Source organism: Xenopus laevis, chromosome 3L (assembly GCF_017654675.1).
Source record: "Xenopus laevis strain J_2021 chromosome 3L, Xenopus_laevis_v10.1, whole genome shotgun sequence".
NCBI classification, from domain to species: Eukaryota; Metazoa; Chordata; class Amphibia; order Anura; family Pipidae; genus Xenopus; species Xenopus laevis.
The window spans coordinates 98,254,656-98,266,635 of NC_054375.1; the positions used below are offsets into that span (position 1 = coordinate 98,254,656).

At 40.9% G+C, this 11,980-nt stretch overlaps 2 protein-coding genes across 2 annotated transcripts in view; one reads left to right on the forward strand and one right to left on the reverse strand.

The window, feature by feature from the left end:
- Window positions 1–2,993, reverse strand: part of ccdc33.L (coiled-coil domain containing 33 L homeolog) — a 48,409-nt gene extending 45,416 nt beyond the window's left edge. The window contains exons 1-2 of the mRNA XM_018252909.2: window positions 2,574–2,993; window positions 1,343–1,956 (exon numbers count right to left, since the gene is read on the reverse strand). Of these exons, the coding sequence (XP_018108398.1) occupies window positions 1,343–1,956; window positions 2,574–2,877 (918 nt within the window). The 5' untranslated portion in view covers window positions 2,878–2,993. The remainder of the gene's footprint in view (window positions 1–1,342; window positions 1,957–2,573) is intronic.
- Window positions 2,994–8,619: 5,626 nt separating this feature from the next.
- Window positions 8,620–10,023, forward strand: LOC121401243 (paraneoplastic antigen Ma1 homolog). Its single transcript, XM_041585577.1, has one exon. It carries the CDS (start codon window positions 8,620–8,622, stop codon window positions 10,021–10,023), a length of 1,404 nt encoding a protein of 467 aa, XP_041441511.1.
- The last annotated feature ends 1,957 nt before the right edge of the window (window positions 10,024–11,980 follow it).

Consider the following 11,980-nt stretch of genomic DNA (forward strand, 5'->3'; position numbering starts at 1 on the left):
AACATTTACATAACTTCTACAACATCCCTCCATTTTAAGCGAATAATTTAGAAATGGGCAAATCCAAGCTCAACAGACATGGTTTATCAAGTGAAAATTCCTTTGAAACCAAAGAGAAAATTCAGAATTCAGTTAAGGGATACCTATTTTCCTTTGCTAATACTTAATACTAAAAAAAGACTTGACTGCACAATCAACTGAATTTGCATCTGAATTTGAGCACATAATGTATCTGTCATCAAAACGGCAGCTTTTGTGGGCAACAATTGTTAATTTTAAACTGTTCTGTAAAGTTATATCACTTGTATCATGCAAACCAGGGATTCTTCAAACCCCAAACATAGTTCTGTGTCTGGTTAAAGATAAGGCAAGCAGCAAAAAAGGTCAGATGAAATAATCTTAAAGATATATACAGTAAAATATGCCATGGAATGTAATTTGATGTGAAAGACACTGCAAATCTCATTAAGTAGCACAGTGCTAAATAAATAAATATGTTACATTGGCACACACGTACTATTTGCTACTGTTATCCCCCTTCAAACAAAATACAATTAAAAAGGAACCACAAAACAAGGGGCTCATTTAAGATTGGTTGTACATCTCGGCACAAGTACTCTTTAATGAAACCCCGTGTTAGTTTTCTAATAACATGAGGTTTGATGCCAAAACCCTTAACTCTTCAAAGGGCTTCTAAGTGTCATTGTTTAATGGGTGAATTGGGGTACCATGTTATTTGCTGTGGGTGTGTCAGGTGCTAAAGCTAAAATAGTGCCATAGAGTGCCCCTTGGCACTGGCATGGGCACAAACTGCACTAGGCAAAGAAATTCACAGAAATTGCAATATCTGTGGAGCTGGGTCATATTAGTCAATTGATGTATATTATTGTGGAACTCAGCAATATAAATAGACAATGCAGATGATGAAAATGTTGGACAGCACTGATACACTGCAGGTCTTAGACCAAACCCGAATCATCCTCACGCTTGCTAATACAAAGGGGGACTCAATATGCTTATTTTAAACCCACAATTGTGAATGCATTTTTAAATAATCTTTTACTTAATAAAGGGATCTACACTATCTCTGTGCTCTATATCTTTAAACAGTGAGAGAACAATCACAGACAAGACAACATTGGTATGTTTGTTACGTGCAGAATTAATAATAAACATTGCGAGTACCCATCTATTACTAACACGTGAAGTTAAGAAAGTGTGAATTGCAATTTACACACACCAAAAGGGGAATAAGGTTGGAGAGTGTATGAGGTCGTGGAACTACAACTCTGAGAAACTTACTACACTATATAGCATTATAATATTTTCATTATAATCTTACCTGGTCTTGCAGCAATTCAGTCTCAGAAGGGGGCATATCATGCAAGTTCAATGTGGGACTTGGGGATGTTGGATCCTTAGGGTCATTTACAGCCTGATGTGTCCTAGGAGTCTGTATTGTTGATGTTCTGCTTGATTTAGGAGCATTAGTCTTGTTAGCTCCAACTCCTGGTGTGTCGGCCTGGGAGTTGATTGTCCTTGATGTAGTAGGTACTGGGGAAACTGGATTAGTTGAGCTATCTTGGAAAAAGGCAGATCTAGGTGTACCATTCTGGGAGGTTCCAGCTTTAATGGTGTTCTGCCTAGGTGAGGGCTGTTTAGGATTTTCTTCAGGTTTCTGGGGCTGGTATTCTCGGAAACAGACCTTATATGCTAGTCGTCCACAGTGCATGGAAAGATGGTCACCACCTACTCGAAGTAGTGCTAGTATTCCTTGGTAATTGTAGAGTGGTTGGAAGCGCGCAGCACGCAGATTAATCCTAGGCTGGTTAGTGCGGGGATAAATAGCAAAAATGGCTTGTCCCACCTTTTTCCCCACCTTTTGGAATTTACCCTCAAGCTTCAGGACATCAATGCTGAGTCGGACATCATGGTGTTTGTCATTTTTACACAGGCCTAAAGGGAAACAGTAACAAATATAACAACCATGATGAGAAAACATAAACTTTTTACTCCTAAAGCCACCATGCTGCATTTTCTTTTTAACAACCACCTGTGTAAGGTTCAAGTGTCTTAACTACAGAGGAAGCAGACCCTGTAGCTGCAGGGGGCCCAGGAGGTAGAGGGGGCCCATGAGGCCCTAATTAATGAGCAATAGCAACATATCTTGGTAAAACAGGACAACCTCTAGATATACTGGGGGCCCTAAAATTAGTTTGCTGTAGGGCCCAGTAATATCTAGTTTTGTTAATGGTAAGGTTATTATTAACTCTTATTGTTTATTGTAATTCCTAATTGTAAAGCACTGCATAGCTTGCTGGCTCTATATAAATAAATTCTCAGTACTATATAACTAGGAGTTCAGATGTTGCCTACCTTAATGATGGTGTACCTTGGTTATATCTAACTGGGGTTTTGTACAACTATCTTTAAACAATGTCATACCTAAGTCAAATCCCTCACTGTGCCAGCTAAGCCAGACACTATGGCAGCTTCCACGAATACTAGTATGGCTCTCTAAAGTTCATAGAAAGAGAAATAGAAAGAGGGAAAGTAAGTGTCCCAGTGGTCACCTTGTGGCAGGATGAAAAGGTAGGTGTTGTTCTGGAAGCAGATAGTGTCTGTCAGGTCCTCCTGTTCTACAATGTCAGATTCAGCCTGGTTGCCCTGAACCATGACACCCTGGTTGACGCTGACTGTGACTCCCTCAACGGAGCCATCAAGCAATGGGTTCTCCACACGAAGGACCAGTTGGTACCGCCCTTGTTCATTAAACTGGGCATCCAAAAGCAGGAACTCTAGAGCCAGCACCTTGTCATCCAACCTCAGACGAGGGCGCCCAGGCAGGGCTGCAGGGATAGCCGCTGGGGCTGGCATATAGGTGGTCAGGTAGTCACAGTATAAGAAATTTCATACCCCTTTCCTACTCTCCCATCTGTGGTCCCTGTTTATCCTCCTACTATGGCTCTGTGTCCCTTGGTCTTTTTCCTCCTTGTTACAACGTCTTGCTTTTATTTCTTAGTTTATACACCTGAAGGGAGTGGTAATAGAGGGGTGGGTCACATTCACCTGGCTGCAGTTTGTTTGAGACAAAACCAAGTAACTAGGTGACAGGAAGAGAGGCAATGCCCTGACTGCTTGCTCCAGCTCCTGTCTCTCTACAAAAAGAGGTGGAATCAGACCCTCCCATAATATATGTAATAGAAAGCTGCACTTACTTGCAAGGACAGCAAATTCTTGTGCACTTGTGGGGTTGGATAGAATTCAGGCTGTGCCATCTGCATCAATTGAAATGTACTGTTTGCTTTCAAATATAAAGGACTTTGGGACATTTTTGTATTTTTATTCCAATCTCAAAAAAACCAAAGTTCTTTACCCCTCAGAGAGAGAGAGAGAGAGAGAGAGAGAGAGAGAGAGAGAGAGAGAAGCATGAAGTCTTAACCAGAGTACACTTGTTATACAGTCTTATGTCCCATTTTATGTACTAAGCAGTTTTAGCCTGTTAATTCCACTATCTTTATTGTAAAGGGTGTCAGGTGGTCGAAAAGAAAATGGTGTTACACCATTTTTGAAAAGGCTACCTAGTGCCTATCTCCCCCCCCCCGATTTATAAAGGGGACGCTGGAAACATTTTAGCATACATGCTAATGGAATTCATGCAGAATCAGATTGAAAAGATTCTTAGGTGGTGCTCATTTACCTTGAATGTGCCACAGACATCTCTCCTTTAAGCAAAAAATGGGGAGGGGAGGGGGGCAATGGGGATGGCTATGTGACAGCTACTCATTCCGTAGACAGGAAAGTATTTTTGGTGTACTATGCTATAATGCAAACCTTCGAGCTCAGTAAATCTAAGTAAGCAGTCTGCTATTTTCCATGACAATCTGACCACGAGAGGCTGTTCTTTTCCCCAAATCAGAGTGAGTTTTAATTGGTTGCTCTTAACAATATGGGACAGTTTGGCAGATCCCACTCAAATTAAGTGGAATGGATAAAACACGTGAACATTTTCTGGTAAACTTTCCAACTTCAAGAACACTTAGGGAAAGGCTGGAAAGGTCTTTGTCCATATTAAATCCAGCTACTGTACATTTGCTGAATTATACTATGGAATTGTTGATAGAGACATTAATATTCATATGGAGACATTGTACATAATTGCAGTTTCTAGATTTTTTCCTTTGGATTATTTGCTGTAGACTGATATCGGGATAGGCAGAGGAGACAGTCAGGTGACAAATGCTATTATGAGAGAATTTTATTTTAATAAGAAAGGGATCTGGAGAAATCAAATTAAAATATGTCTCTATATATGTCTCTCTGGAAAAATGCTCAATTACAGTGAAACCTCAATTTTATGATATTGATATTTTGTATTTCATTTGTTAATTTTATAATGAACAAAATTCCCACTCCAATTGTACACAGAATATATACAGAGAAACAAAATAATTGTAAATCTTATGTAACATCCCTAGTAGGAGTTACTTGCCTCGCATTCCATGTCTGATTATTTTAATCACTGTGAAACAAAAAAATCGACTGTAAATCAGGCAAGGCCAGCCTGCAGATCTCTAGCTGGTACTGAAATACAACCCCAAACACACCCTCTAAAGCTGCAGTTCAGCAATAGCTTGAGGGCCGCAGGTTGAGCACTGATGATTTAAATATAAAAGCTTTACTGGTAAACAATGTAAATTGCTCTACGGGGCCCTAGATACAATGCCTTCCTCTTTCTTGCCCAAAATAAAATGTGATTATAAGAAGCATAATTTACATTTTTTCTCTAAATTATCATTCATTCCAGGACAATGTACACAGTAGGTACTAGATTTCAAGGGAAATAATGGGGAAAGAACTAGAAAAATATCAGATATCACAATATTGGAAGGAATAATAAAGTAACAGAATGCTGAAGGAAGATTGAAAATCATGGTTTTGGCTCTGTTGGTAACACTGGCAGCTAAGGAAGAAAGTCTTTTTACCTGGAAAAACAGTAAACAGTAAAATTGCAGGGAGAAGAAATGTGTAGTGACTTGGAAGGGATAAGATGGAAGGGAACTGCTGCCAACATGTTTCCATGGACACAGCATTTAACATATTTCTTAGCACCACACAGCATGGCGCTGGCTTACAAAACCCAACAGATCCACTCTGTGCCATTAAAGGACTTTATAATAGAGGGCAGCAGTGCACCATGGGAAATTTTGAATAGCACACTTTTAATTTGTTAAGCAAGATCATATACATATTTTTAGGAAGGGTAAAATGATTTAGGTACTAGTGATTTGGACAGTTTTTGTGCTGCTCCAGGTTTGACTCCCCAAAAACACACTAGATAATTTTAGAGGGTGCTAAACATAAACATGTAGAAATCAGGTACAAAGCACTTTGTCCCAAGGCTATCGTTTTAAGGTTATGAACTGCTGAAAAAATTGCGGAATAATACATCCATTATTGTTTAGGTCCAATTTCAAAAAGAAGACTAAACAGCTCCAAGGCAGTAATTACAAAACTCCAAGGGGCACATTTACTAAGCTCGAGTGAAGGATTCGAATATAAAAAACTTCGAATTTCGAAGTATTTTTTTGGGTACTTCGACCATCGAATAGGCTACTACGACTTTCGACTTTGACTTCGATTCGAACGATTCGAACTAAAAATCGTTCTACTATTCGACCATTCGATAGTCTAAGTACTGTCTCTTTAAAAAAAACTTTGACTACATACTTAGGTAGTTTAAACCTACCGAGGTACAATGTTAGCCTATGGGGACCTTCCCCATCACTTTTCTAAGCTTTTTTTGATCAAAGAAAAATCCTTCGATCGATCAATTAAAATCGCTCGAATCGTTCGATTCCAACGATTTTTACTTTGATCGATCAAAGTATTTGCGCTAAATCCTTAGAATTCGAAGGATTTAACTTCGAGGGTCGAATTTGAGGTTTAATTAACCCTTGATATTCGACCCTTGATAAATGTGCCCCCAAGTGTTATTTTATTAGCGGTGTTTTTGGTCTTTGGATATTTCTGTGCATTGGTTCAGCGTTCATGTTTAGGCCCAGAAACAATAACATTTGACAACCAGTAAAACTGAAACCCATGTATACACCATGCTTTGATAAAAAATCTGGTACTTGGTGCAGGACAGGGCCCCAATGCAGGTTGCACCTCCTGACACTCCCTAAATTGTATGGTGCTCAAGTTAGTTGAACTTTATATAGGATATCAATGCATCATTCCAAAAGTCCACGTGGGACTTACCTTGGAACCAAGAGGCAATTTCAAATTCAACTACCCATTTAATAGAAGTTGTAGGGAAAAAAAACCATGGAAAATAATTTTATATTCACCTCTTTTTATAGAAGACAAAAATTGGGAATTAGAAATGAAGGGAAGGCATTATAACGCTAAGTAAGTGTGCAAGTATGTGTGTAATTTACTAACACTCACTTGGAATGAATACAGATAAATGTCTACTTATCTGGTAAATCTATAAATTCTTCCCCGGCTTAGCTGGAATATGCGTATGTGAGGTTTGCAAACTGCCTGGTGTATGAGGGCCACGTGGGACTTGTGCCTTGAATCTTAATCAGGGAATGACTGAAATCAATACTCCTCTCATTATAATGTCAAAGAACTGTATGCACCCAGTGTCTTTAATGGGTCAGTAATGAAATAACAATATTTAAGTGCATAACATACATTTAAATATCATATTATCCTTAAGGAAATTCTTTAAATTATTTGGGAAAATATGTATTTACTGATACTGAGAAAAGGAGTTGTGCCATTATACCAGACTTATATAAAATAACATAATTGCTTTTGAAATGATACTAAAGACACAATAAAGAGGTGCTTATAAATGAGAATTTTCCTTGCTAGGTTACCTTGGAACCAAGAGGCAATTAGGGACCTGCAAGTATATGTTTTAGGTACATGCTGAAAGCCTCAGATCTAGACTGGCAGATTAAGTAAAGATTTCTCTATAATCAAACTAAACCCATCCCCCGTTCCCATACAGTCTGCTACATTTCCAGCACTTTGGCTGTAGGAGATAATTGATATGGCTCCATCTTGGGGAAGCATTTTGCACATTGAGATGTGTTGGATTGAAACACTGATTCTTGTAGTCATAGTTTGGTGATAGTCATGATCTGGCATAATCATATTCAGTTTTACAATTGACTGTCCTTTTTAATTATACTTTTATTTTTCAAGTGTGAACCAGGCCCGGACTGGCAATCTGTGGGTTCTGGCAAATGCCAGAGGGGCTGCTGTAAGTTACCATAGACAGTCACTATATATTGGGCTGGCAGGGGGGGGGGCTGTTTGGGCCTCTATGTGGCCTGTTTGGGCCTCTGTGTACCTGAAATGCCAGGGCCTATTTTGAATCTCAGTCCATGCCAGGTGTGAACAGTTAGTAGTGTAGCCATCCTGCTAACATGGCTATTATTTAAATTGTGCAAAGTATATTCTGTGTAAAATAATATTTCTGGACTTGTAGTTCTATTAATCTTCAGCACTGAAACAGTTAATTGCTGAAGACCTTGCTGGGCTTGCAGTTTCCCTCCCACAGGAAGAAGAAAGATTCCTGCCACCAATAGGAGAGCAGCTTTGAGACTGAGGAGTTGCAGCCAATGAGAGAAAGACTGACTTCTGAAAGAAGGAAAAGGAAGAGGGAGAACTTCCAGGAAGGCAGAGGAGATCTGGGGAAGATAGAGATATACCCAGAGCTGTGCTGCATGTGAGAAGGAATCCTCTCTTCACAGGGACCAGTGACTGTCTGCTATCTGAAGAGGAGTGTTACAGATCACATCACATGGTGACTGCTTAGTCTGCTCAATATCTGGAGAAACTGTAAGCAGTTTTCAGTGAGTGCTACCTGTTGATTTTGACTCTCACTTAATCAGGCATTGCAGGGCTTTATACAAGCCAGTAACAATTAGGACTAGAGACAGGACTTTTATATCTGCCTGCCTGCAATCCATTCTGAAAGGTAAAGGCCTATTTGGAGAGGATTATTCATATATCACCAATATTCATATATCGCCAATAATTCAGCTTGTGTCATTTTCTGCGTGTGCTCTCCTGAGTGAAGCCTCCCACTACAGCCTGGTGGATCACAACTACTGTTTATTTGCCTTGTGGATTACAAATACTGGTTTATATATGAGCTCCAACTGCCGGCCTTACTGCTATTATTAACACTGGCCAGTGTTCAGGGAATTTGACTTAAACATTATCTGAGTTGACTAGATCAGTCTGTTTATTATTCATTGTCATTTTCTAACATTTGATATTACATTAGTGGTATAACTGTGTGTTCAGATGCTTTGACTTATTTGTTGAAACATATTGCTAAAAGAGAGATTGTTCAATTTATCCTTATTACTGGGTCTTCGGATCTGATAAAAGTGCTTGCTATTACACTGCTGGTTTATGTGTATCGCTGGGGGTTGTGGGTGTCACCAGAGGTGGACGAGAGCAGGACCCATCTAACACAGCTACACCTACGGGTGCGCTACATTTGGGGGCTCGTCCGGGATCCTTGCTCCGCCCAGAACTCCGCCCCTATTTCCCTAGACCAAGTGTTAAAGTGATATGGAAGGCAAAATGAACCCAGAAACCGCTGCAAAGTGGTGTAAACAGCACAATGCTCAGCCAGAACACTGCTTAGTTTTCATGTTGCCAGACACTGAATGGACTGAAATACAAATACGTCAAGTAGCTGAGTCCTTACCAGTGGTTGGCCGTGGATTCATATTAGACAGCATCATGGATACTGCTGAACACAAGACTCTAGCTTTATTAGAATGGAGAAATCCCTTGGTGCATGAACAAATACCTCCGAGTGTGTCAGGTCCAGGAGAGAATGTAGTCCATGTGATATTCCCTAAAAGGGGCACTACTTCACTAGTAGAAGGAATACCTGTGGAAACAGTACCGCCTTCTACAACAGAGGTTGAATTTTCACTACCCAGTAATGCCATAGGACCAGAAGTTCTGAATGCTTTGGGGAGTCTTGTAGAAAAATGCCTAAAGCCTACACAGCCATTTACTGGATTTGGGTACCGCAAGTTACGTTTCTTTTCCGGCAAGCAACCCACCCCTCAGGGAGAGGAAGACTTTGAATCCTGGATGGATCAGGCTTCACAGGCCATAGAAGAATGGGACATTCCGGAACCCCAAAAAAAACAAAGAATTGCTGAAAGTTTAAAAGGATTAGCTGCTGACACCATACGCAACTTAAAGATGAGCAAGTATGATTGTACATCTAAAGACTATTTAGAAGTGCTGCATGATGTGTTCGGGAGAACAGAGAAGGCTTCTGACCTTCTGTACCAGTTTGAGCATACATACCAAGAGGTTGGTGAAAAGCTATCTGATTATATTAATCGCTTAGACAAAATACTCCACCAGATCATCCTAAAGAAGGGAGTGGACCCAAAAGTAGCAGATCAGGTGCGGATTGGTCAGATTTTGCAAGGAGCTCAAGCTCTGGATCCCATTATGTGGAAACTGAGGATGAGAGGCAGAAGAGAAACTCTCACCTATTCACAGTTGGTCAAAGAAGTGAGGGAAGAGGAAGCACTGCTGGAAGCCAAATCTCAGACTTCAACTCAAGTTGCAAGCAGAAGTAAGCCGGAGCTTGCTACAGTACATACCACCCAAACAGGAGGCATGGTCCCAAATGTTGTGAGTACTGAGGTGTCACAGCTACAAGCACAAGTGTCTACACTAACAGAAGCAATAACCCAAGTTACCAGATCCGTTGCAGAGTTGCAGAAGATTGTGGTAGTTTTAGCGGAAGGGAAGGATACCCCTGCAAAAGCACCTACAATGAGACCTAAGGGAGAATCTGCAAAGCCCAGATCCATAGCTATTTCTGGATTTTGTTTCCGCTGTGGAGAAACAGGGCATATAAAGCGACAATGTCCTAATGCTGAAAACTTGCGAAAAGTAAATGAACTGCTATTGGCAAGTGCGATGCAGGAAAACTTCAGAGGGCCTCAGTGAAGGAGTCAGCTGAGCGCCCAGTTAAAAAGAACTCCATGAAGTCTAACAGAAACAGAAGTCTTAAAGGACCTAATCTTCTAAATGTTTCTAGCAGGGAAAAGGAGAAAATATCCACTGTGGCCCCTTCCAGTTCATCTAAGTCAGTTGGCAAATGTGGAAAACCAGCGCGGCAAGAGTCTCTGCATCAAAACTCACCAAGAATTACTACAAAAAAATCCTATCCCCAAATAGAAGCTTTAAAAGGCGGGAAGCGACCAACTGTTCCTCAAAACCATGCTGACTGTCGCACTGCTGAGCAGCACAGAAAAGAGAAACTACCTGAAGGCTTAGTGGGACTTTCTCCTATAGTAACAGTAAAGATAGAAGACGTGTACAGTAAGGCACTACTGGATACTGGTGCACAAATCACTATCCTGTTTAGAGACTTCTACCAGAAACATTTAAAGCATTTGCCTCTTTTGAAGCTAGAAGACTTGCAGATCTGGGGACTAAGTGATACTAAGTTTCCCTATGATGGCTATGTCTCACTGAAGCTAGAATTTCCCAGCTCGGTGGTGGGGTCAACAGAAGTTTTTGAAACTCTCGCTGTTGTGTGTCCAAGACCAAAAGAAAAAGGTATAGCTTCTATTTTAGTGGGGACCAACACTGACCTTGTCAGGAGAATGCTGAAGCCTCAGCTAACTCAAGAACATCCAACACTACATCCACTTCTGAGACCAGCATTTTGTGCCCTTCAGGAGGAAAAGGACAACAAGATAGAGGAAATAGGACATGTATGGACACTATCTGGGAAAGAGTATGAAATACTCCCTGGTCATGTCAAGTGTTTCAAAGCCAAATTAAGGATGTGTGGGCAAGCAGCCACATCTCATCTTATGATGGAAATGGATCCACAATTACAACTGCCACCTGGACTTGAGTTAGTACCAGAAATCTGGCCTGTTGACAAGCTGAAACATCCTTGTGATACTGTGTCTGTGGGACTGACAAATAAAGGAAGTAACCCTATTGTTCTTGGCTCACAAGTGCATTTGGGTAATGTATACGCTGCCACTCCCTTACCTGCTTCTGTTTTGACAAGTGATAAAGGTAACGCAAAACAGTTGAAGCTGGAAGATGTTGATATAGGAGGTGGTCTGATGACACCTGAATGGGTAGCCAGAGTAAAAAAGATGTTGATAAAGAGGAGGAATTGTTTCTCCACCAGTGAGCTTGATGTGGGGTGTGCAAGAAGTGCACAACACCGTATAAGATTAAAAGAAGACCGACCATTCAGAGAACGTTCCAGAAGGGTTGCTCCAGGTGATTTGGAGGACTTGAGAAAACATCTGGAAGATCTCAAAGCGGCCGGAATAATTAAAGAGTCAAGAAGCCCATACGCTTCTCCCATTGTTGTTGTCAGAAAGAAGAATGGATCAATTCGCATGTGTGTGGATTATCGCACTCTGAATCAGCGAACCATTCCTGACCAGTACACCACACCTAGAATCGAAGATGCTCTTAATTGCCTGGTGGGCAGCAAATGGTTCAGTGTGTTAGACTTGAGGAGTGGATACTACCAAATTCCTATGCACCCTGAAGATAAGGAAAAAACTGCATTCATTACTCCTTTGGGATTTTTCGAATTTGATCGCTTGCCTCAAGGTCTCTCAGGTGCTCCTGCAACTTTCCAGAGGATCATGGAAAAAACTGTTGGGGATATGCACCTCCTGGAAGTCCTAGTCTACCTCGATGACCTTATTGTCTTTGGGAAGACACTAGAGGAGCATGAACAGAGGCTGATGAAAGTACTAGACAGACTTGAGAAGGAAGGGCTGAAGTTGTCCCTGGATAAATGTAAGTTTTTCCAATCTTCAGTGACCTATGTGGGACATGTGGTATCTGCAGAGGGAATATCAACTGATCCCAGCAAAATTGAAGCTGTGACATCTTGGCCCAGACCCAGAACCATCACAGA